Source organism: Bombina bombina, chromosome 2 (assembly GCF_027579735.1).
Source record: "Bombina bombina isolate aBomBom1 chromosome 2, aBomBom1.pri, whole genome shotgun sequence".
NCBI classification, from domain to species: Eukaryota; Metazoa; Chordata; class Amphibia; order Anura; family Bombinatoridae; genus Bombina; species Bombina bombina.
This window is the reverse complement of record NC_069500.1, coordinates 1,240,068,370-1,240,094,046: the sequence shown is the minus strand read 5'-3', so window position 1 is coordinate 1,240,094,046 and position 25,677 is coordinate 1,240,068,370. Positions and strand designations below refer to the sequence as shown.

General features: G+C 39.8%; 1 protein-coding gene across 1 annotated transcript in view; it reads left to right on the top strand.

The window, feature by feature from the left end:
- The window catches only part of SLC30A9 (solute carrier family 30 member 9), a 588,622-nt gene that overhangs the window by 158,219 nt on the left and 404,726 nt on the right, over nt 1–25,677 (top strand). The window contains exons 4-5 of the mRNA XM_053704010.1: nt 12,039–12,138; nt 16,335–16,427. Of these exons, the coding sequence (XP_053559985.1) occupies nt 12,039–12,138; nt 16,335–16,427 (193 nt within the window). The remainder of the gene's footprint in view (nt 1–12,038; nt 12,139–16,334; nt 16,428–25,677) is intronic.

Genomic DNA, 25,677 nt, shown 5'->3' with positions numbered 1-25,677 from the left:
GGAGTAAACAGAATAATTTTCGTTCCTTTCGAAATTTTAAAGGAACATCCTCTGCTTCCTCTTCTTCCACTAAGCAGGAAGGGAACTTTGCGCAGTCCAAGGCGGTCTGCAGACCTGACCAGGCCTGGGATAAAGGTAAACAAGTCAAAAAGCCAGCTGCTGCTACCAAGACTGCATGAAGGGGCAGCCTCCGATCCGGGACCGAATATAGTAGGGGGCAGACTATCTTTCTTTGCTCAGGCTTGGGCAAGGGATGTACAGGATCCCTGAGCATTGGAAATTGTGACCCAGGGGTATCAGTTGGAATTCAAGGACTTCCCCCCCCAAGGGGAAGATTTCATCTTTCACGATTGTCTGTAGACCAGACAAAAAGAGAGGCGTTCTTATGCTGTGTAAAAGACCTGTACACCATGGGTGTAATTTGCCCAGTTCCAGATCGGGAACAAGGGCAGGGGTTTTATTCAAACCTATTCGTGGTTCCCAAAAAAGGGAACCTTCAGACCGTTTTTAGATCTCAAGTGTCTAAACAAGTTTCTCTTGTAAAGGTGTATCCAGTCCACGGGTTCATCCATTACTTGTGGGATATTCTCCTTCCCAACAGGAAGTTGCAAGAGGACACCCACAGCAGAGCTGTCTATATAGCTCCTCCCCTAACTGCCACCCCCAGTCATTCTCTTGCAAGCTCTCGACAAGAAAGGAAGTATCAAGAGAGATGTGGTGAATTAGTGTAGATTTTTTCAAGCAAAAAGAAATCCAGCGAACTCGGGCTTCAAACAAAGGGTGAGTTTATTGAAATCATAAATTCAATATGTTCCAACACAGTGAGAACCAAAAAAAACACTTAAATGAGGGTGGTAAAAATTAAATGAAAAAAGAGCTAGGTAATTGCGCTGTGACCTTAGGCTACCAGTCGGTCTTACGCGTTTCAGCTGGAAAGTTTAGCCTTAATCATAGACCTTAGTGTAGGCAGAAATTGGAAGAAGAATTCTGCCTGGAGGTTTGATGATCTTAGCGGTTTGTAACTAAGGTCCATTGCTGTTCTCACACATAACTGAAGAGTATGGAAAGAAAACTTCAGTTGGGGGGACGGTCTACAGATTGCCTGCTTTGAGGTATGTTCAGTATATTTTTTTCTAGAGAGATTATAAGGTCTAGGAAATGCTGACAGTGCCTGGTATATTTGAGGTAAGCCTGATACAGTGATTTAACAGCAACTGAGATCATGCTTGCAAAAAAGGGTAATATTCATGTTAATACTCATATTACTTAGTGTAAAAACGTTTGCATGTTTTATAGTAAAAACGTTTTTTTCTCTGAGGGTGAAAAATCTTTATTTTGGGGTCTAGTTTTCCACATGGCTTATTAGATCACTCCTAAAAAAGGCCCTCTGACATTCAGTGCATGGTGGGAGGGGCCTATTTTCACGCACTTTATGCGCAGTTGATATTCAGACTGAGACATACAGCTTCCCTAAAGGAGTCCTCTGGCATCTAGGACCACTATAGAGTGTGTTTTTTCCTGCAAAGATCGTGTTTAAGGGCAGGTAGGGCCACAGCAGTGCTGTGGCAGTGTGTTTAACTGTTTTTTAACGGTTTTTCAGTTTTTCTAATCCGTTTTGGGGCCTAAGGAGTTAATCATCCATTTGCAAGTGGATGCAATGCTGCTTTAGTCTCTTATACACACTGTAAAAATGTTGTAGAGTTTACTACTTTTTATCACTGTTTTGCAGTTTATGAGGTAGTTTTTTTTTCTCTTAAAGGCACAGTACTGTTTTTATTTAATAGATTTTTTTAACATTTATTAAAGTGTTTTCCAAGCTTGCTGGTCTCATTACTAGTCTGTTAAACATGTCTGACATAGAGGAAACTCCTTGTTCATTATGTTTAGAAGCCATTGTGGAACCCCCTCTTAGAATGTGTGCCAAATGCACTGACCTTTCTATAAGTTGTGAAGACCATATTATGGGTTTTAAGGATTTATCACCAGAGGTTTCTCAGACTGACAAAAGGGAGGTTAAACCACCTAGCTCTCCCAATGTGTCAGAACCTATATCTCCCGCGCAAGTGACGCCAAGTACATCTGGTGCGTCCAATGCGTTTACCTTACAAGACATGGCGGCAGTTATGAATCATACCCTCACAGAGGTATTGTCCAAACTGCCAGGGTTACAAGGAAAGCGAGACAGCTCTGGAGCTAGAACAAATACAGAGCTTTTTGATGCTTTAGTAGCTATGTCTGATATACCCTCACAATGTACAGAAGCCCAAGCAGGAGAGCTTCTATCTGTGGGTGACATTTCTGATTAAGGTGGAGGGAGCAGTATCTACCCTACCTAAGCGTACAACTATCACCGTCGAGGACAGTTGTGCTTTCCTAGATCCAATGGATAAAAAATTAGAGGGTTTCCTTAAGAAAATCTTTATACAACAAGGTTTTATTCTCCAGCCTCTTGCATGCATTGCCCAGTCACTGCAGCGGCTTTCTGGTTCGAGCCTCTTGAAAAGGCTCTTCAGGTGGAGACCCCGTTGGATGATATCCTAGACAGGCTTAAAGCTCTTAAGTTAGCCAATTCATTTATTTCTGACGCCGTTTTTTCATTTAACTAAGCTAACGGCTAAGAATTCAGGTTTTGCCATTCAGGCGCGTAGGGCGCTATGGCTTAAATCCTGGTCAGCTGACGTTACTTCAAAGTCTAAGCTTCTCAACATCCCCTTCAAAGGGCAGATCCTATTCGGGCCTGGACTGAAGGAGATCATTTCTGATATTACTGGAGGGAAAGGCCACGCCCTTCACCAGGATAGGTCCAACAAATTAAGGACCAAACGGACTAATTTTCATCCCTTTCGGAACTTCAAGAGTGACGCAGCTTCAACTTCCTCTACTTCAAAACAAGAAGGAAATTTTGCCCAGTCCAAGCCAGTCTGGAGACCTAACCAGGCTTGGAGCAAGGGAAAGCAGGCCAAAAAACCTGCTGCTGCCTCTAAGACAGCATGAAGGAGTAGCCCCCGATCCGGGACCGGATCTAGTTGGGGTCAGAATTTCTCTCTTTGCCCAGGCTTGGGCAAGAGACGTTCAGGATCCCTGGGCTCTGGAGATTGTTTCCCAGGGATATCTTCTGGATTTCAAAGCCTCATCCCCAAAAGGGAGATTTCATCTTTCTCTTCTCTGGTGGCTATCTCGGCTCCATCTGTCCAGGGGAATGTGCTTCCGCAGGCCAGAATGGACTATAGTGACGACAGATGCCAGCCTTCTGGGCTGGGGCGCAGTCTGGAACTCCCTGAAGGCTCAGGGTTCGTGGACTCAGGAGGAAGCCCTCCTTCCGATAAACATTCTGGAACTAAGAGCCCATGAGCTAGTGACGTATGGGATATACATCCCTACCAGGAGGGGCAAAGTTTCCCAAACCTTAAAATGCCTATAAATACACCCCTCACCACACCCACAATTCAGTTTTACAAAATTTGCCTCCCATGTTGGAGGTGGTGAAGTAAGTTTGTGCTAGATTCTACGTTGATATGCGCTTTGCAGCAGGTTGAAGCCCGGTTTTCCTCTCAGAGTGCAGTGAAGAGAGTATTGCCTATTTGAATTCAATGGTCTTCCTCTAGGTGATCTATTTCATAGGTTCTCGGTTATCGGTCATAGAGATTTCTTCTCCTACCTCCCTTTTCAGATCGATGATATACTCTTATATACCATTACCTCTACTGATTCTCGTTTCAGTACTGGTTTGGCTTTCTACTATATGTAGATGAGTGTCTTAGGGTAAGTAAGTCTTATTTCTATTTATGACACTCAAAGCTATGGTGGGCACTTTATATGTAAAGTTCTAAATATATGTGTTTAAACTTATATTTGCCATGATTCAGGATATTCAGTATTCCTTCATTTCAGACTGTCAGTTTCATTTTGGGAAAATGCATATAAATTCATATTTCTTCTGTTATGTGTGATCAGTCCACGGGTCATCATTACTTCTGGGATATTATCTGCTCCCCTACAGGAAGTGCAAGAGGATTCACCCAGCAGAGTTGCTATATAGCTCCTCCCCTCTACGTCACCTCCAGTCATTCTCTTGCACCCAAAGACTAGATAGGAGGTGTGAGAGGACTATGGTGATTATACTTAGTTTTTATAACTTCAATCAAAAGTTTGTTATTTTACAATAGCACCGGAGCGTGTTATTACTTCTCTGGCAGAGTTTGAAGAAGAATCTACCAGAGTTTTTCTTATGATTTTAACCGGAGTAGTTAAGATCATATTGCTGTTTCTCGGCCATCTGAGGGAGGTAAAAGCTTCAGATCAGGGGACAGCGGGCAGTTGAATCTGCATTGAGGTATGTAGCAGTTTTTATTTTCTGAATGGAATTGATGAGAAAATCCTGCCATACCGTTATAATGACATGTATGTATACTCTACACTTCAGTATTCTGGGGATGGTATTTCACCGGAATTACTCTGTAAAAGTACATTAAACCTTTTAATAGATATTTAATTCATGTTAAACGTTTTTGCTGGAATGTAGAATCGTTTGCATTTCTGAGGTACTGAGTGAATAAATATTTGGGCATTATTTTTCCACTTGGCAGTTTGCTTGTTTTGATTATGACAGTTTCGTTTCTCTCTCACTGCTGTGTGTGAGGGGGAGGGGCCGTTTTTGGCGCTCTTTGCTACGCATCAAAAATTTCCAGTCAGTTACTCTTGTATTTTCTGCATGATCCGGTTCATCTCTAACAGAACTCAGGGGTCTTCAAACTTCTTTGAAGGGAGGTAGATTCTCTCAGCAGAGCTGTGAGTCTTATGTAGTGACTGTGTTTTAAAACGTTGCTCTGTGATTTTTATGTTTAAAATTTAATTAGTGTTACTTTACTAATGGGAACAAACCTTTGCTAACAAGTTGTGTTGTTTTTAAAGAGTGATGCTATAACTGTTTTTCAGTTCATTATTTCAACTGTCATTTAATCGTTTAGTGCTTCTTTGAGGCACAGTACGTTTTTTGTTAAATAAGATTGTAACCAAGTTGCATGTTTATTGCTAGTGTGTTAAAACATGTCTGATTCAGAGGAAGATACCTGTGTCATTTGTTCCAATGCCAAGGTGGAGCCCAATAGAAATTTATGTACTAACTGTATTGATGCTACTTTAAATAAAAGCCAATCTGTACAAATTGAACAAATTTCACCAAACAGCGAGGGGAGAGTTATGCCGTCTAACTCGCCTCACGTGTCAGTACCTGCGTCTCCCGCCCGGGAGGTGCGTGATATTATGGCGCCTAGTACATCTGGGCAGCCATTACAGATAACATTACAAGATATGGCTACTGTTATGACTGAAGTTTTGGCTAAGTTACCAGAACTAAGAGGCAAGCGTGATCACTCTGGGGTGAGAACAGAGTGCGCTGATAATTCTAGGGCCATGTCTGATACTGCGTCACAGCTTGCAGAGCATGAGGACGGAGAGCTTCATTCTGTAGGTGACGGTTCTGATCCAAGCAGATTGGATTCAGATATTTCAAATTTTAAATTTAAATTGGAAAACCTCCGTGTATTACTAGGGGAGGTCTTAGCGGCTTTTAACGATTGTAACACTGTTGCAATACCAGAGAAAATGTGTAGGTTGGATAAATACTTTGCGGTACCGGCGAGTACTGACGTTTTTCCTATACCTAAGAGATTAACTGAAATTGTTACTAAGGAGTGGGATAGACCCGGTGTGCCGTTCTCACCCCCTCCAATATTTAGAAAGATGTTTCCAATAGACGCCACCACACGGGACTTATGGCAAACGGTCCCTAAGGTGGAGGGAGCAGTTTCTACTTTAGCTAAGCGCACCACTATCCCGGTGGAGGATAGCTGTGCTTTTTCAGATCCTATGGATAAAAAATTAGAGGGTTACCTTAAGAAAATGTTTGTTCAACAAGGTTTTATATTGCAACCCCTTGCATGCATCGCGCCGATTACGGCTGCGGCAGCATTTTGGATTGAGTCTCTGGAAGAGAACCTTAGTTCCGCTACGCTGGACGACATTACGGAAAGGCTTAGAGTCCTTAAACTAGCTAATTCATTCATTTTGGAGGCCGTAGTACATTTAACCAAACTTACGGCTAAGAATTCAGGATTCGCCATTCAGGCACGTAGGGCGCTGTGGCTAAAATCCTGGTCGGCTGATGTAACTTCTAAGTCCAAATTACTTAATATACCTTTCAAGGGGCAAACTTTATTTGGGCCCGGTTTGAAAGAAATTATCGCTGACATTACAGGAGGTAAGGGCCACGCTCTACCTCAAGACAAAGCCAAAGCTAAGGCTAGACAGTCTAATTTTCGTCCCTTTCAGAATTTCAAAGCAGGTGCAGCATCAACTTCCACTGCACCAAAACAGGAAGGAGCTGTTGCTCGTTACAGACAAGGCTGGAAACCTAACCAGTCCTGGAATAAGGGCAAGCAGGCCAGAAAACCTGCTGCTGCCCCTAAGACAGCATGAACCGAGGGCCCCCGATCCGGGACCGGATCTAGTGGGGGGCAGACTCTCTCTCTTCGCCCAGGCTTGGGCAAGAGATGTCCAGGATCCCTGGGCGCTAGAGATCATATCTCAGGGATACCTTCTAGACTTCAAATTATCTCCCCCAAGAGGGAGATTTCATCTGTCAAGGTTGTCAACAAACCAAATAAAGAAAGACGCGTTTCTACGCTGTGTACAAGATCTATTATTAATGGGAGTGATCCATCCGGTTCCGCGGTCGGAACAAGGACAAGGGTTTTACTCAAACCTGTTTGTGGTTCCCAAAAAAGAGGGAACTTTCAGGCCAATCTTGGATTTAAAGATCCTAAACAAATTCCTAAGAGTTCCATCGTTCAAAATGGAAACTATTCGGACAATCTTACCCATGATCCAAAAGGGTCAATACATGACCACAGTGGATTTAAAGGATGCTTACCTTCACATACCGATTCACAAAGATCATTACCGGTATCTAAGGTTTGCCTTCTTAGACAGGCATTACCAGTTTGTAGCCCTTCCATTCGGATTGGCTACGGCTCCAAGAATCTTCACAAAGGTTCTGGGTGCCCTTCTAGCGGTTCTGAGACCGCGAGGAATTTCGGTAGCTCCGTACCTAGACGACATTCTGATACAAGCTTCAAGCTTTCAAACTGCCAAGTCTCATACAGAGTTAGTTCTGGCATTTCTAAGGTCGCATGGATGGAAAGTGAACGAAAAGAAGAGTTCTCTCTTGCCTCTCACAAGAGTTCCATTCTTGGGGACTCTTATAGATTCTGTAGAAATGAAGATTTATCTGACAGAAGACAGATTAACAAAGCTTCTAAATGTATGCCGTGTCCTTCATTCCATTCAACTCCCGTCAGTAGCTCAATGCATGGAGGTGATCGGCTTAATGGTAGCAGCAATGGACATAGTACCCTTTGCACGCCTACATCTCAGACCGCTGCAATTGTGCATGCTGAGTCAGTGGAATGGGGATTACTCAGATTTGTCCCCCACTCTGAATCTCGATCAAGAGACCAGAAACTCTCTTCTATGGTGGCTTTCTCGGCCACATCTGTCCAGGGGGATGCCGTTCAGCAGGCCGGACTGGACAATCGTAACAACAGACGCCAGCCTTCTAGGTTGGGGCGCTGTCTGGAATTCTCTGAGGGCTCAGGGACAATGGAGTCAGGAGGAAAGTCTCCTGCCAATAAACATTCTGGAATTGAGAGCAGTTCTCAATGCCCTTCTAGCTTGGCCCCAGTTAAAGACTCGGGGGTTCATCAGGTTTCAGTCGGACAACATCACGGCTGTAGCTTACATCAACCATCAGGGAGGGACAAGAAGCTCCCTAGCAATGATAGAAGTATCAAAGATAATTCGCTGGGCAGAGTCTCACTCTTGCCACCTGTCAGCAATCCACATCCCGGGAGTGGAGAACTGGGAGGCGGATTTCTTGAGTCGCCAGACTCTTCATCCGGGGGAGTGGGAACTTCATCCGGAGGTCTTTGCCCAAATACTTCGACGTTGGGGCAAACCAGAGATAGATCTCATGGCGTCTCGCCAGAACGCCAAACTTCCTCGCTACGGATCCAGATCCAGGGATCCGGGAGCGGTTCTGATAGATGCTTTGACAGCACCTTGGAACTTCAGGATGGCTTATGTGTTTCCACCCTTCCCGCTGCTTCCTCGATTGATTGCCAAAATCAAACAGGAGAGAGCATCAGTGATTCTAATAGCGCCTGCATGGCCGCGCAGGATTTGGTATGCAGATCTAGTGGACATGTCATCCTGTCCGCCTTGGTCTCTACCTCTAAGACAGGACCTTCTGATTCAGGGTCCATTCAAACATCAAAGTCTAACTTCTCTGAAGCTGACTGCTTGGAAATTGAACGCTTGATTTTATCAAAACGTGGTTTTTCTGAGTCGGTTATTGATACCCTGATACAGGCTAGGAAGCCTGTTACCAGAAAGATTTACCATAAAATATGGCGTAAATACCTATACTGGTGTGAATCCAAAGATTACTCCTGGAGTAAGGTTAGGATTCCTAGGATATTGTCTTTTCTACAAGAAGGTTTAGAAAAGGGTTTATCGGCTAGCTCATTAAAGGGACAGATCTCAGCTCTGTCCATCTTGTTACACAGGCGTCTGTCAGAAAATTCAGACATCCAGGCCTTTTGTCAGGCTTTAGCTAGGATCAAGCCTGTGTTTAAAACTGTTGCTCCGCCATGGAGTTTAAACTTAGTTCTTAACGTTTTACAGGGTGTTCCGTTTGAACCCCTTCATTCCATTGATATAAAATTGTTATCTTGGAAAGTTCTATTCTTAATGGCTATTTCCTCGGCTCGAAGAGTCTCTGAGTTATCAGCCCTACATTGTGATTCTCCTTATCTGATTTTTCACTCAGACAAGGTAGTTCTGCGTACTAAACCTGGGTTCTTACCTAAGGTTGTCTCTAACAGGAACATCAATCAAGAGATTGTTGTTCCATCTTTGTGTCCAAATCCTTCTTCAAAGAAGGAACGTCTTCTACACAATCTGGATGTAGTTCGTGCCCTCAAGTTCTACTTGCAGGCAACTAAAGATTTTCGCCAAACTTCTTCCCTGTTTGTCGTTTATTCTGGACAGAGGAGAGGTCAAAAAGCTTCTGCTACCTCTCTCTCTTTTTGGCTTCGTAGCATAATACGTTTAGCCTATGAGACTGCTGGACAGCAGCCTCCTGAAAGAATTACAGCTCATTCCACTAGAGCTGTGGCTTCCACTTGGGCCTTTAAGAATGAGGCCTCTGTTGAACAGATTTGCAAGGCTGCAACTTGGTCTTCGCTTCATACTTTTTCCAAATTTTACAAATTTGACACTTTTGCTTCTTCGGAGGCTATTTTTGGGAGAAAGGTTCTTCAGGCAGTGGTTCCTTCTGTATAATGAGCCTGCCTATCCCTCCCGTCATCCGTGTACTTTTGCTTTGGTATTGGTATCCCAGAAGTAATGATGACCCGTGGACTGATCACACATAACAGAAGAAAACATAATTTATGCTTACCTGATAAATTCCTTTCTTCTGTTGTGTGATCAGTCCACGGCCCGCCCTGTTTTTTAAGGCAGGTAAATATTTTTTAAATTATAATTCAGTCACCACTACACCCTTGGCTTCTCCTTTCTCGTTGGTCTTTGGTCGAATGACTGGAGGTGACGTAGAGGGGAGGAGCTATATAGCAACTCTGCTGGGTGAATCCTCTTGCACTTCCTGTAGGGGAGCAGATAATATCCCAGAAGTAATGATGACCCGTGGACTGATCACACAACAGAAGAAAGGAATTTATCAGGTAAGCATAAATTATGTTTTCTTACCTTCAATTTTCAATTGACTTTTTTTCAAAATTGCAGGCTGTTAGGCTCGCGGGTGCAGAAAATGCTTCTATTTATTGCATAATTTTTGGCGCGAGACTTTTTGGCGCAAAAATGTAGTCATCTCCGGCGTCATTGTCATTGTTGGCGCCGGAAGTTTTTCGCAATTGCGTCATTTTTGACGCATGTGTATTGCGGACGTTTTTTTGGCGCCAAAAAATATGGGCGTCATTCTTGGCGCCAAAATGTGTGGGCGTCATTCTTGGCGCCTGTTTTTTTCACACATTATTTCAGTCTCACTTTTCAGTTGCTTCTGGTTTTCTAGAAGCTTGTTTCGTTTTGCATTTTTTTCCCATTCCTGAAACTGCCATTTAAGGAATTTGATAATTTTGCTTCAAGCAGTGGTGCCTTCCGTTTAGGTTCCTATCTTGTCCCTCCCTTTCATCCGTGTCCTAAAGCTTTGGTATTGGTTTCCCACAAGTAATGGATGAAATCCGTGGACTCTGTATATCTTGAAAAAGAAAAGGAAATTTATGCTTACCTGATAAATTAATTTCTTTTACGATGTACCACGGCCCGCCCTGTCATTTTGAGACAGGATTTATTTTTTCTTTAAACTTCTGTCACCTCTGCACCTTTTTGGTTCTTTTCCTTTCTCTTCCTATACCTTCGGTCGAATGACTGGGAGGAGGAGTTAGGGGAGGAGCTATATAGCAGCTCTGCTGTGGTGCTCTTTGTCACTTCCTATTAGCAGGAGGAATATATCCCACAAGTAATGGATGAAATCCGTGGACTCGGTATATCGTAAAAGAAATTAATTTATCAGGTAATCATAAATTTCCTTCCCCCCCCATTTTTTCATCATATTTTATATATTTTTTTATAGTACATTAAAAGATATGAAAATAATGAAGTCCATTTAGTAACGAGAAAAACTGTACAGTAAATGAGTAAGAGGAAAATTACAGCTACACACAAACACCGCAGAAATGTAAAAATGGCCTTATCCCTAAGGGTAAGAAAATTGAAAATCGGTCTGGTCACTAAGGGGTTAAAGGCATAATTATATCATGCATACGAATATGCTCTTGTTACAGTATTCAATTTAAAATAAATAAATCACTTATAATGAAATCTGCTTCATTCTCATGGTATACTTTGTTGATGGGCATGGTAGGAAGCACTGATGTCATCTAGTTTACCTACCTGCTTTTCAACAAAGAATACCAAAAGAACAAAGTAAATGTAATAATAAAAGTAAATTGGAAAAATGTGTCGGGTTTCATGTCCGTTTAAATAAAATGTGTTTAAATTGAAAATGAAACTAACTCATCACTATCAATTTTGTGCTTTTTAAGAATTCTCATTGGCTAATAGAAAGGCCCACAGCTCTGTTGGTGGAGAGGGGATACCCTTCTGCCAACTCTACAAGTTACAGAAACTTTGTATTTTCCTAGAACCTATAATACATTATGGAATAACCTCATTTAGATTAATCAAGTTAAAATGCCTAGTGTGTCACAAACAAACTAGCAAGGATCCTTTTTGTATTTTTACACTTCTGGCATTTAAAGGACATTCTCCCTTCTGAGATTTGTGCTTGGTATATATGCACAATTGTGTTAATGTAAGCATACACCGCAACATGCAGGGATTTTTTTCAGATGTTCATGTAAACATAACGTTTTGACATTATGTGCTAGATTATGAGTTTACCCCTTTTTGCTCATGTGCAACAGCAATTTCGTAATCTCTGTGTTGGGTTTGCGTGACTTGTTGGGTGTTAATTTTTTTTCCCTCTACTTTTGCCATGCTCCTTTGAATTCTATGGTTTTAACCACAAGAGATAAATAGCGCTCCACTTGTAATCTATCCCTTTTATGGTAACTCAATGTATGTGCCCTTTTTTTTTTTTTACATAATGGCCCTGATGCTTTCCTGGGTTCTGGTGGGAGAATTGGAATGTTCTCACATGAGTTATCTGTGTAATGTCAAGAAAATTTGCCTCCGTAGTATGTGACATTATGAAAGAGTAAATCCAACCCCTCATTTCTCCGACTAATGTATATTATATATATATATATATATATATATATATATATATATATATATATATATATATATATATATATATATATACAGGTATTGACTCCATTCTAAATATACTGTTCTGTTATTATTAAAGTAAACCTAGTAATTTTTCTTTTTTCTAGTTAAAGCGGTCTTAAAAAAGCGAGAGTATGGATCCAAATATATGAAGAATAACTTTATCACTGGTGTGCGAGCAATGAATGAATTCTGCCTTAAGCCCAGGTATTTAATCCATATTTAATGTCTGTTTATTTTTTTTCAAATTTGTTTTATCTTAATAATTTAACAATAAATATTTCCTTAGTCTCAACATATGGTGTGTTTGGCATTGGATTACAGCATTTTTTGTTTAAATGATTTGCAGTTTGAATAGCGCTACATGATAATTGTGGCCTTTAGTGTGTGAAGATTTCTTTCATGTAATTAGCAAGAGTCCATGAGCTAGTGACGTATGGGATATACATTCCTACCAGGAGGGGCAAAGTTTCCCAAACCTCAAAATGCCTATAAATACACCCCTCAGCACACCCACAAATCAGTTTTACAAACTTTGCCTCCCGTGGAGGTGGTGAAGTAAGTTTGTGCTTCTATTTTGTCCAAATTTCTTTGATTTTATTCCAGTAAGGCTAACACTTTCTTTTAGTGTTTTTCTGTCCTATATATTTTGGGTACTGTTGAAGCATGGCTGGGCACCCATGGGGTTCAAGCGCTGCTCAGACCTGGAATCTTCTGGGGTATTTCTTCCAGTTCCTTTTTTAGGAACCGGGTTTAGAACGCGGAAACTCATATGATTCACTTGCCCTTCAGGACATAGTTAGAGGATCTTTTTTTTCGAAAGCTCTTGATTCCTCACACAAGGGTCACCTTTTTTAGGTTTCCAGATAGTTTGTGTCACTGTCTTTGTCTCTATCAGACAAGGGATAATTCTATTGGGTTCCGTCTCTCGGTACCTTTAGTCTCTATTATTTCCTTCAGTTGCTATATATGCATAGAAGTTTAGGTCTTATGGCCACAGCATTGGATTAAATTCCCTTTGCTCATTTTCACTAGAAAGAACCTTTCCAGTCTTTTATGAGTGTTGTTTCTTCTAGAACATGGTTGGAGGATCAATTTACCAAAAAGTTTGTTGATTCCTCAGACAAGGGTAACCTTTTTAGGTTTCCTGATAGATTCAGTGTCCTTGACTCTGTCTCTGACGGACAAGAGACGTCTGAAATTGGTTTCAGCTTGACGAAACCTTCAGTCTCAATCTTTCCCTTCGGTAGCCTTATGCATGGAAATTCTAGGTCTTATGACTGCTGCATTGGACGCGGTCCCCTTTGCTCGTTTTCACATGCGACCTCTTCAGCTCTGTATGCTGAACCAGTGGTGCAGGGATTATACAAAGATATCTCAATTAATATCTTTAAAACCGATTGTACGACACTCTCTGACGTAGTGGACAGACCTCCGTCGTTTAGTTCAGGGGGCTTCTTTTGTTCTTCCAACCTGGACTGTGATTTCAACAGATGCAAGTCTGACAGGTTGGGGAGCTGTTTGGGGGTCTCTGACAGCACAAGGGGTTTGGGAATCTCAGGAGGTGAGATTACCAATCAATATTTTGGAACTCCGTGCAATTTTCAGAGCTCTTCAGTCATGGCCTCTTCTAAAGAGAGAATCGTTCATTTGTTTTCAGACGGACAATGTCACAACTGGGGCATATGTCAATCATCAAGCAGGGACTTACAGTCCTCTGGCTATGAAAGAAGTATATCGAATTCTGGTATGGGCGGAATCCAGCTCCTGTCTAATTTCTGCGGTTCATATCCCAGGTATAGACAATTGGGAAGCGGATTATCTTAGTCGCCAAACGTTACATCCGGGCGAATGGTCTCTTCACCCAGAGGTATTTCTTCAGATTATTCAAATGTGGGGACTTCCAGAAACAGATCTGATGGCTTCTCATCTAAACAAGAAGCTTCCCAGGTATCTGTCCAGATCCAGGGATCCTCAGGCGGAGGTAGTGGATGCATTGTCACTTCCTTGGAAGTATCATCCTGCCTATATCTTTCCGCCTCTAGTTCTTCTTCCAAGAGTAATTTCCAAGATTCTAAAGGAGTGCTCGTTTGTTCTGCTGGTGGCTCCAGCATGGCCTCACAGGTTTTGGTATGCAGATCTTGTCCGGATGGCCACTTGCCAACTGTGGACTCTTCCGTTAAGACCAGACCTTCTTTCACAAGGTCCTTTTTTCCATCAGGATCTCAAATCCTTAAAGGGACAGTATACACTCATTTTCATATAACTGCATGTAATAGACACTACTATAAAGAATAAGATTCACAGATACTGATATAAAAATTCAGTATAAAACTGTTTAAAAACTTATTTAGAAGCTGTCAGTTTGGCTCTGTTAAAAAGGCTGCTGGAAAGCCCACTGCAAGTGGCAAATAAGACACTCCCCCCTCCCCCTTCTTTTGCATATGAAAAGACCCTTTACACAAACAGGAGCAAGCTGGAGAAGGTAGCTGACGGTATTCAAATAAAACTTTGGGGCTTGGTTAGGAGTCTGAAAATCAGAGCAATGTTATTTAAAAATAAGCAAAACTATACATTAATTTAAAAAAAAAACTTTATGGGCTATATAAATAGATAATCTTCAAAACATTTATGCAAAGAAAAAATGAGTGTATAATGTCCCTTTAAATTTGAAGGTATGGAGATTGAACGCTTGATTCTCAGTCATAGAGGTTTCTCTGACTCTCTGATTAATACTATGTTACAGGCTCGTAAATCTGTATCTAGGAAGATATATTATCGAGTCTGGAAGATTTACATTTCATGGTGTTTTTCTCATCTTTTTTCTTGGCATTCTTTTAGAATTCCTAGAATTTTACAGTTTCTTCAGGATGGTTTGGATAAAGGTTTGTCTGCAAGTTCCTTGAAAGGACAAATCTCTGCTCTTTCTGTTCTTTTTCACAGAAAGATTGCTAGTCTTCCTGATATTCATTGTTTTGTACAAGCTTTGGTTCGTATAAAACCTGTTATTAAGTCAATTTCTCCTCCTTGGAGTTTGAATTTGGTTCTGGGGGCTCTTCAAGCTCCTCCCTTTGAACCTATGCATTCGCTGGACATTTAAATTACTTTCTTGGAAAGTTTTGTTTCTTTTGGCCATCTCTTCTGCTAGAAGAGTTTCTGATTTATCTGCTCTTTCTTGTGAGTCTCCTTTTCTGATTTTTCATCAGGATAAGGCGGTGTTGCGAACTTCTTTTAAATTTTTACCTAAGGTTGTGAATTCCAACAACATTAGTAGAGAAATTGTGGTTCCTTCATTGTCGTAATCCTAAGAATTCTAAGGAAAGATTGTTGCATTCTTTGGATGTAGTTAGAGCTTTGAAATATTATGTGGAAGCTACTAAAAATTTCCGATAGACTTCTAGTCTATTTGTTATCTTTTCCGGTTCTAGGAAAGGTCAGAAGGCCTCTGCCTTTTCTTTGGCGTCTTGGTTAAAGTCTTTGATTCATCATGCTTATGTCGAGTCGGGTAAAACTCCGCCTCAAAGGATTACAGCTCATTCTACTAGGTCAGTTTCTACTTCCTGGGTGTTTAGGAATGAAGCTTCGGTTGATCAGATTTGCAAAGCAGCAACTTGGTCTTCTTTGCATACTTTTACTAAATTCTACCATTTTGATGTGTTTTCTTCTTCTGAAGCAGTTTTTGGTAGAAAAGTACTTCAGGCAGCTGTTTCAGTTTGATTCTTCTGCTTATAATTTCAGTTGTTTTTTTTTCATTATAAGATTTAAACTTTATTTTGGGTGTGGATTATTTTCAGCGGAATTGGCTGTCTTTATTTTATCCCTCCCTCTCTAGTGACTCTTGCGTGGAAGACCCACATCTTGGGTATTCATTATCCCATACGTCACTAGCTCATGGACTCTTGCTAATTACATGAAAGAAAACATAATTTATGTAAGAACTTACCTGATAAATTCATTTCTTTCATATTAGCAAGAGTCCATGAGGCCCACCCTTTTTTGTGGTGGTTATGATTTTTTTGTATAAAGCACAATTGTTCCAATTCCTTATTTTTTATGCTTTCGCACTTTTGTCTCATCACCTCACTTCTTGGCTATGCGTTAAACTGATTTGTGGGTGTGGTGAGGGGTGTATTTATAGGCATTTTGAGGTTTGGGAAACTTTGCCCCTCCTGGTAGGAATGTATATCCCATACGTCACTAGCTCATGGACTCTTGCTAATATGAAAGAAATGAATTTATCAGGTAAGTTCTTACATAAATTATGTTATTTCTTTGTATAGTAATATATTTCTGTGAATTGGATTTGTAATATAATTTATTTTAGACATCTGTTCCAGAATTCTTGTGTTTAAGTATCTGTGGTATGTCTAAATCAGACACTTTTTACATTGTTTTTTTTGCAGTGACCTAGAACCGTTGCGAAAAATCAGGCGAAGAAGTCCCCATGATGACACAGAAGCTTTTACAGTGTATTTAAGATCAGATGTGGAAGCAAAGTAAGAGCAAGTTTGCTAAATGATTTACATGTAGGATATATTGTGTTCTTGCAAGTTTGCTATTATAACTTCTCTAGTATTTCAAAAGTCCTAGGGTCTAATGATCTAAAGTTCTATTAGAACTTTAGATCATTAGAAAAGCAAATTTTACTTGGTTAGCTGTGCAGGATTCAGGATGTGAAGGAGAGACATATATTACAATATAATGCCCAAAAAATGCCCCTAAGGAATTTCTCTCCATGCAAGTTTTTGATCATCAAGCCCCTAGTGTTTAAAACTTTTTTTTTTTTTTTTAGCCAACGGTGTGGATTGTTCTCCAATTGGTGCTCTAGCAATACATCACTTTGTTTGTAGTTAGAGTGCAGATTGAAGAACAGTTGAAACTGCTAGTTTCCAAAAAATTTTGTTTTCAAGTGGGCAACTAGAGTGCAGGGTATGCGAATGGCACAGCTAGATTTAAACGTAAGTTACAATGTATCTTCATTTGAAGTGATCAATTAAAGTCCCTATAAAATATTGCTTAGATTCTGGACCTGATTTTAAAACGTTAAGTTTACCATGGCTTTAAGGCACTGAACATTATACTACCATTGTTGTTTTTTTATGCTGAGAGACTGAATAAAGATTAAGTAACTCTAAATGGGTTCTTCCAAGAGCTGTTTGGACAAACTGTGTTACTTATTGAAGACACTAGGTGGAGGTCTTTGCAATCATTTTGAATGCTTTCTCAGCAGGTTTATCCATTGCTGTCCTGTAAGCAGAGGATGTTAAGCTTTTTCAGACTAGTTAAGTACAGTGCTATTTTTATATGTGAGGAACAAAATATTTAGCAACAATGTAACATATCCACTAATCCAAAAGGTGTTGTTTATTTTCCTGTGATGTTTCAGAGCACATATGCCCCTTCTTCAGACAAACTAGAACAAGTGTACGAAGACAGAATTTATAGCAAAAGACCCCTCCCCCCACAGTAAAAGCACCAAACCTTTTTTTCATGGCAAAAGTGTGCACAACAAACCCCACAGTGGTATTCAATAACCAAAAGTGAATTTAAATCTGTCATTGCCATGGTCATTACAAAACTACAGATATGTGTGTATAAACATAAGACACGATCAGGCACACATGACAATCCTAAATATATATATATATATATATATATATATATATATATATATATATATATATATATATATATATATATATATATATATATATATATATATATATATATATATATATATATATATACATACCACTGTGTTCAATATGCAGAGAATGAGCATAATTTACCATTAGCTGATACCAATGTATAACACAACCTAGTTCTCATATGTAGTGAATTCTAATACCTGGATCCCCACGATCTGTATCGTTAGCTATGTTCCACACCTGTCAAACTTCAAATTTGCCCCTTTACGGACACAATTAAAATTAATGCTCCGCTTGTAATCTAGACCACAATATCCAGATCGTCAGCAGAATATAGCCCTGTGGTAAACGCAGGGGCTATAACAACTCAGCCCTCAGATGCCTTATAATGAGGAAGGAAACAAGAAAATAATACAGCGTCATCAGAATAGCATCATTGTCAGAGCAGTGGCTATAACAACTCCGCCATCGGGTGCTTTGTAATGATGAGGGATACAAAATTTAAATAATTATGCTAAAAAGTTGCAGTTAAAAATAGATCTAACAAAACATTGGGAACTTTATGCCTAATAACTTGCTGAATTGCAAATCCAAACAATGGGGAATAGTATGGAGTATTTACAGTACAGGGGAAAACCCCAATGTTAGCTGAAAAAAATATGTATATTAATTATGGGAACCTGGGGGTATCAAAAAGACGATAAATGGTTACCTCATGCTGCTAAATAATTGAGAAACAGTGGTCAAGTACCATACACAGACTGATAGATAAACATTAAGCATGTCATATTATGATAGCACAAAACCACAGGAAGCAATGCCAGTCAATGCTTTTATTGAGACCATTAGGGTTTATGGCATTGAGACTATGTATCCATCGTGTTTCACATTGTAAAAGTCGTTTGTCCCGATCACCACCCCTACTAATAGGGAGGATGTGCTTAATTAGCCTCAATCTTAGATCTGTAACAGAACGGTTAATGTTGCATAAAGTGGCGTTCCACCGGTTAATCACTTTTGCCTGATTTAATGGCTTGTCTAATTGTAGAGCGATGGTTTGCTATTCTAATCCTGGCATTTTCACTGGTCTTTCCCACAAAAGAAAAGACCAAATGAACAATTCAATAAATAATACAACGTATTCTGTTGTGCATGTAAGAAAATATCTTATATTGTATTTACGGTTAGTTTGAAGATTAAAAAATTCGGAACCAGGAACAAACAGGCATCTGAAGCAGCCAATCTTGGTAGGTCTCAACAATGAGGGTTTGCTATAAAAATGTGATGGATCAGTCTTGACTAATTTGTCCCATAGATTAGGTGCTCTCTTGTAGAGCATCATGGGGTTTTTATAAAGTGTAGAGAGGGATCAGTTGCCACAATGTCCAGATATTGTTTAAGAGATCCCTGTAAGCCTTTGACATCTGACGTGTAGGTAGTTATCAAAGATAGACGATCATCAGTGGATTCAATAGAGTCCCTCAACATATCCTCCTGTGTCATCCCCTGTAAATTAATCAATGTTTCAGTAATCTCTCTGTGTTTGTAACCCCTCCTATAAGAATTGCATGCTCATCTCTTTTTGTTGCTTATTACACCAACTTGGGTCAGAATTTTTACTGATAACACGCATCATCTGACCTTTCGGAATGGCTCCAATTGGGCCCTTCGATGACAGTTTTTATCCGAAATAATAGAATTCCTATCAGTCTCTTTCTGAAAAAATGTATTGTGTAGATGACTATCTTGTTTGTATATCTGGAGGTCTAAATAGTCAATCTGGGTGAGACTGTATGGGTCAACTTAAATCTGACAGGACCATCAATTGCATCTCATAAGGGAGTCTGATGGACTTTGCCAAATCAGTAGCAGGTCATCTTGTCAAAATATGACTAGTATGTATTGCCAAATATTTAAAGGGACAGTCTACACCAAAATTGTTGTTTAAAAAGATAGATAACACCTTTACTACTCATTCCCCAGCTTTGCACAACCATTTAAACCTCTAGATTTCTGCCTGCTTCTAAGCCACTATAGACAGCTTCTTATCACATGCTTTATTTATGATTATTATTTTATTTATTAGCTTTTCACAACAAGATACTGCTAGTTCATGTGAGCCATATAGATAATATTGTACTCACTCATGTGGAGTTGTGGAGAACACAGCACTAATTAGCTAAAATGCAAGTCAATAGATAATAAATAAATAAATAGCCATGTGATAAGAAAGCTGACAGAAGAGACTTAGATACAAGGTAATCACAGAGGTAAAAAGTATAATAATATAATCATGTTAGTTATGCAAAACTGGGGAATAGGTAATAAAGGGATTATCTTTTTAAACAATATAATTTCTTTCATGTAATTAGCAAGAGTCCATGAGCTAGTGACGTATGGGATATACATTCCTACCAGGAGGGGCAAAGTTTCCCAAACCTCAAAATGCCTATAAATACACCCCTCACCACACCCACAATTCAGTTTTACAAACTTTGCCTCCTATGGAGGTGGTGAAGTAAGTTTGTGCTAGATTCTACGTTGATATGCGCTCCGCAGCAAGTTGGAGCCCGGTTTTCCTCTCAGCGTGCAGTGAATGTCAGAGGGATGTGAGGAGAGTATTGCCTATTTGAATGCAGTGATCTCCTTCTACGGGGTCTATTTCATAGGTTCTCTGTTATCGGTCGTAGAGATTCATCTCTTACCTCCCTTTTCAGATCGACGATATACTCTTATTTATATACCATTACCTCTGCTGATTTTCGTTTCAGTACTGGTTTGGCTTTCTACAAACATGTAGATGAGTGTCCTGGGGTAAGTAAATCTTATTTTCTGTGACACTCTAAGCTATGGTTGGGCACTTTATTTATAAAGTTCTAAATATACGTATTCAAACATTTATTTGCCTTGACTCAGAATGTTCAACATTCCTTATTTTCAGACAGTCAGTTTCATATTTGGGATAATGCATTTGAATCAATTTTTTTTCTTACCTTAAAATTTGACTCTTTTTTCCCTGTGGGCTGTTAGGCTCGCGGGGGCTGAAAATGCTTCATTTTATTGCGTCATTCTTGGCGCTGACTTTTTTGGCGCAAAAAATCTTTTCTGTTTCCGGCGTCATACGTGTCGCCGGAAGTTGCGTCATTTTTTGACGTCCTTTTGCGCCAAAAATGTCGGCGTTCCGGATGTGGCGTCATTTTTGGCGCCAAAAAGCATTTAGGCGCCAAATATTATGGGCGTCGCTTTTGTCTCCACATTATTTCAGTCTCATTTTTTCTTTGCTTCTGGTTCCTAGAAGCTTGTTTATTGGCATTTCTTCCCATTCCTGAAACTGTCATTTAAGGAATTTGATCAATTTTGCTTTATATGTTGTTTTTTCCCTTTAATATTGCAAGATGTCTCACGTTGCATCTGAGTCAGAAGATACTTCAGGAAAATCGCTGTCTAGTGCTGGAACTACCAAAGCTAAGTGTATCTGCTGTAAACTTTTGGTAGCTATTCCTCCGGCTGTTGTTTGTATTAATTGTCATGACAAACTTGTTAAAGCAGATAATATTTCCTTTAGTAATGTACCATTGCCTGTTGCAGTTCCTTCAACATCTAAGGTGCAGAATGTTCCTGATAACATAAGAGATTTTGTTTCTGAATCCATCAAGAAGGCTATGTCTGTTATTTCTCCTTCTAGTAAACATAAAAAATCTTTTAAAACTTCTCTCTCTACAGATGAATTTTTAAATGAACATCATCATTCTGATTCTGATGACTCTTCTGGTTCAGAGGATTCTGTCTCAGAGATTGATGCTGATAAATCTTCATATTTATTTAAAATGGAATTTATTCGTTCTTTACTTAAAGAAGTACTAATTGCTTTAGAAATAGAGGATTCTGGTCCTCTTGATACTAATTCTAAACGTTTAGATAAGGTATTTAAATCTCCTGTGGTTATTCCAGAAGTTTTTCCTGTTCCTAATGCTATTTCTGAAGTCATTTCCAGAGAATGGGATAAATTGGGTAATTCATTTACTCCTTCTAAACGTTTTAAGCAATTATATCCTGTGCCGTCTGACAGATTAGAATTTTGGGACAAAATCCCTAAAGTCGATGGGGCTATTTCTACCCTTGCTAAACGTACTACTATTCCTACGTCGGATGGTACTTCGTTTAAAGATCCTTTAGATAGGAAAATTGAATCCTTTCTAAGAAAAGCTTATCTGTGTTCAGGTAATCTTCTTAGACCTGCTATATCATTGGCTGATGTTGCTGCAGCTTCAACTTTTTGGTTGGAGACTTTAGCGCAACAAGTAACAGATCATGATTCTCATAATATTATTATTCTTCTTCAGCATGCTAATAATTTTATCTGTGATGCCATCTTTGATATTATCAGAGTTGATGTTAGGTTTATGTCTCTAGCTATTCTAGCTAGAAGAGCTTTATGGCTTAAAACTTGGAATGCTGATATGGCTTCTAAATCAACTCTACTTTCCATTTCTTTCCAGGGTAACAAATTATTTGGTTCTCAGTTGGATTCTATTATCTCAACTGTTACTGGTGGGAAAGGAACTTTTTTACCACAGGATAAAAAATCTAAGGGTAAAAACAGGGCTAATAATCGTTTTCGTTCCTTTCGTTTCAACAAAGAACAAAAGCCTGATCCTTCATCCTCAGGAGCAGTTTCAATTTGGAAACCATCTCCAGTCTGGAATAAATCCAAGCCTTCTAGAAAGGCAAAGCCTGCTTCTAAGTCCACATGAAGGTGCGGCCCTCATTCCAGCTCAGCTGGTAGGGGGCAGGTTACGTTTTTTCAAAGAAATTTGGATCAATTCTGTTCACAATCTTTGGATTCAGAACATTGTTTCAGAAGGGTACAGAATTGGTTTCAAGATGAGACCTCCTGCAAAGAGATTTTTTCTTTCCCGTGTCCCAGTAAATCCAGTGAAAGCTCAAGCATTTCTGAATTGTGTTTCAGATCTAGAGTTGACTGGAGTAATTATGCCAGTTCCAGTTCTGGAACAGGGGATGGGGTTTTATTCAAATCTCTTCATTGTACCAAAGAAGGAGAATTCCTTCAGACCAGTTCTGGATCTAAAAATATTGAATCGTTATGTAAGGATACCAACATTCAAAATGGTAACTGTAAGGACTATCTTGCCTTTTGTTCAGCAAGGGCATTATATGTCCACAATAGATTTACAGGATGCATATCTGCATATTCCGATTCATCCAGATCATTATCAGTTCCTGAGATTCTCTTTTCTGGACAAGCATTACCAGTTTGTGGCTCTGCCGTTTGGCCTAGCTACAGCTCCAAGAATTTTTACAAAGGTTCTCGGTGCCCTTCTGTCTGTAATCAGAGAACAGGGTATTGTGGTATTTCCTTATTTGGACGATATCTTGGTACTTGCTCAGTCTTTACATTTAGCAGAATCTCATACGAATCAACTTATGTTGTTTCTTCAAGATCATGGTTGGAGGATTAATTCACCAAAAAGTTCATTGATTCCTCAGACAAGGGTAACCTTTCTGGGTTTCCAGATAGATTCAGTGTCCATGACTCTGTCTTTAACAGACAAGAGACGTCTAAAATTGATTTCGGCTTGTCGAAACCTTCAGTCACAATCATTCCCTTCGGTAGCCTTATGCATGGAAATTCTAGGTCTTATGACTGCTGCATCGGACGCGATCCCCTTTGCTCGTTTTCAGATGCGACCTCTTCAGCTCTGTATGCTGAATCAATGGTGCAAGGATTACACAAATATATCTCAATTAATATCTTTAAAACCGATTGTACGACACTCTCTAACGTGGTGGACAGATCACCATCGTTTGATTCAGGGGGCTTCTTTTGTGCTTCCGACCTGGACTGTAATTTCAACAGATGCAAGTCTCACAGGTTGGGGAGCTGTGTGGGGATCTCTGACAGCACAAGGAGTTTGGGAATCTCAGGAGGTGAGATTACCGATCAATATTTTGGAACTCCGTGCAATTTTCAGAGCTCTTCAGTTTTGGCCTCTTCTGAAGAGAGAATCGTTCATTTGTTTTCAGACAGACAATGTCACTACTGTGGCATACATCAATCATCAAGGAGGGACTCACAGTCCTCTGGCTATGAAAGAAGTATCTTGAATTCTGGTTTGGGCGGAATCCAGCTCCTGTTTAATCTCTGCGGTTCATATCCCAGGTATAGACAATTGGGAAGCGGATTATCTCAGTCGCCAAACGTTGCATCCGGGCGAATGGTCTCTTCACCCAGAGGTATTTCTTCAGATTGTTCAAATGTGGGAGCTTCCAGAAATAGATCTGATGGCGTCTCATCTAAACAAGAAACTTCCCAGGTATCTGTCCAGATCCCGGGATCCTCAGGCGGAAGCAGTGGATGCATTATCACTTCCTTGGAAGTATCATCCTGCTTATATCTTTCCACCTCTAGTTCTTCTTCCAAGAGTAATCTCCAAGATTCTGAAGGAATGCTCGTTTGTTCTGCTGGTAGCTCCGGCATGGCCTCACAGGTTTTGGTATGCGGATCTTGTCCGGATGGCCTCTTGCCATCCGTGGACTCTTCAGCTACGATCAGACCTTCTGTCGCAAGGTCCTTTTTTCCATCAGGATCTCAAATCCTTAAATTTAAAGGTATGGAGATTGAACGCTTGATTCTTGGTCAAAGAGGTTTCTCTGACTCTGTGATTAATACTATGTTACAGGCTCGTAAATCTGTATCCAGAGAGATATATTATAGAGTCTGGAAGACTTATATTTCTTGGTGTCTTTCTCATCATTTTTCTTGGCATTCTTTTAGAATTCCGAGAATTTTACAGTTTCTTCAGGATGGTTTAGATAAAGGTTTAGCCGCAAGTTCTTTGAAAGGACAAATCTCTGCTCTTTCTGTTCTTTTTCACAGAAAGATTGCTAATCTTCCTGATTTTCATTGTTTTGTACAAGCTTTGGTTCGTATAAAACCTGTCATTAAGTCAATTTCTTCTCCTTGGAGTTTGAATTTGGTTCTGGGGGCTCTTCAAGCTCCTCCGTTTGAACCTATGCATTCATTGGACATTAAATTACTTTCTTGGAAAGTTTTGTTCCTTTTGGCAATCTCTTCTGCCAGAAGAGTTTCTGAATTATCTGCTCTTTCTTGTGAGTCTCCTTTTCTGATTTTTCATCAGGATAAGGCAGTGTTGCGAACTTCTTTTGAATTTTTACCTAAAGTTGTGAATTCTAACAACATTAGTAGAGAAATTGTGGTTCCTTCATTATGTCCTAATCCTAAGAATTCTAAGGAGAAATCATTGCATTCTTTGGATGTTGTTAGAGCTTTGAAATATTATGTTGAAGCTACTAAGTCTTTCCGAAAGACTTCTAGTTTATTTGTTATCTTTTCCGGTTCTAGAAAAGGCCAGAAAGCTTCTGCCATTTCTTTGGCATCTTGGTTGAAATCTTTAATTCATCTTGCCTATATTGAGTCGGGTAAAACTCCGCCTCAAAGGATTACAGCTCATTCTACTAGGTCAGTTTCTACTTCCTGGGCGTTTAGGAATGAAGCTTCGATTGATCAGATTTGCAAAGCAGCAACTTGGTCCTCTTTGCATACTTTTACTAAATTCTACCATTTTGATGTATTTTCTTCTTCTGAAGCAGTTTTTGGTAGAAAAGTACTTCAGGCAGCGGTTTCAGTTTGAATCTTCTGCTTATGTTTTTCATTAAACTTTATTTTGGGTGTGGATTATTTTCAGCAGGAATTGGCTGTCTTTATTTTATCCCTCCCTCTCTAGTGACTCTTGTGTGGAAAGATCCACATCTTGGGTAATCATTATCCCATACGTCACTAGCTCATGGACTCTTGCTAATTACATGAAAGAAAACATAATTTATGTAAGAACTTACCTGATAAATTCATTTCTTTCATATTAGCAAGAGTCCATGAGGCCCGCCCTTTTTTTGGCCTTTCTTTCTGCAAACAGCAATGTGCTCTGGCTGCATTGTTTAAGTTTTTCCTCAACACATTGCAGCCATAGTGAAATGTTGTTTGAAGAGAACAGTCAAATATGCTGTAGTACTGCAGAGCGGTTGCACATTTGACTGATTACAGGTTCTCAGGGATTTT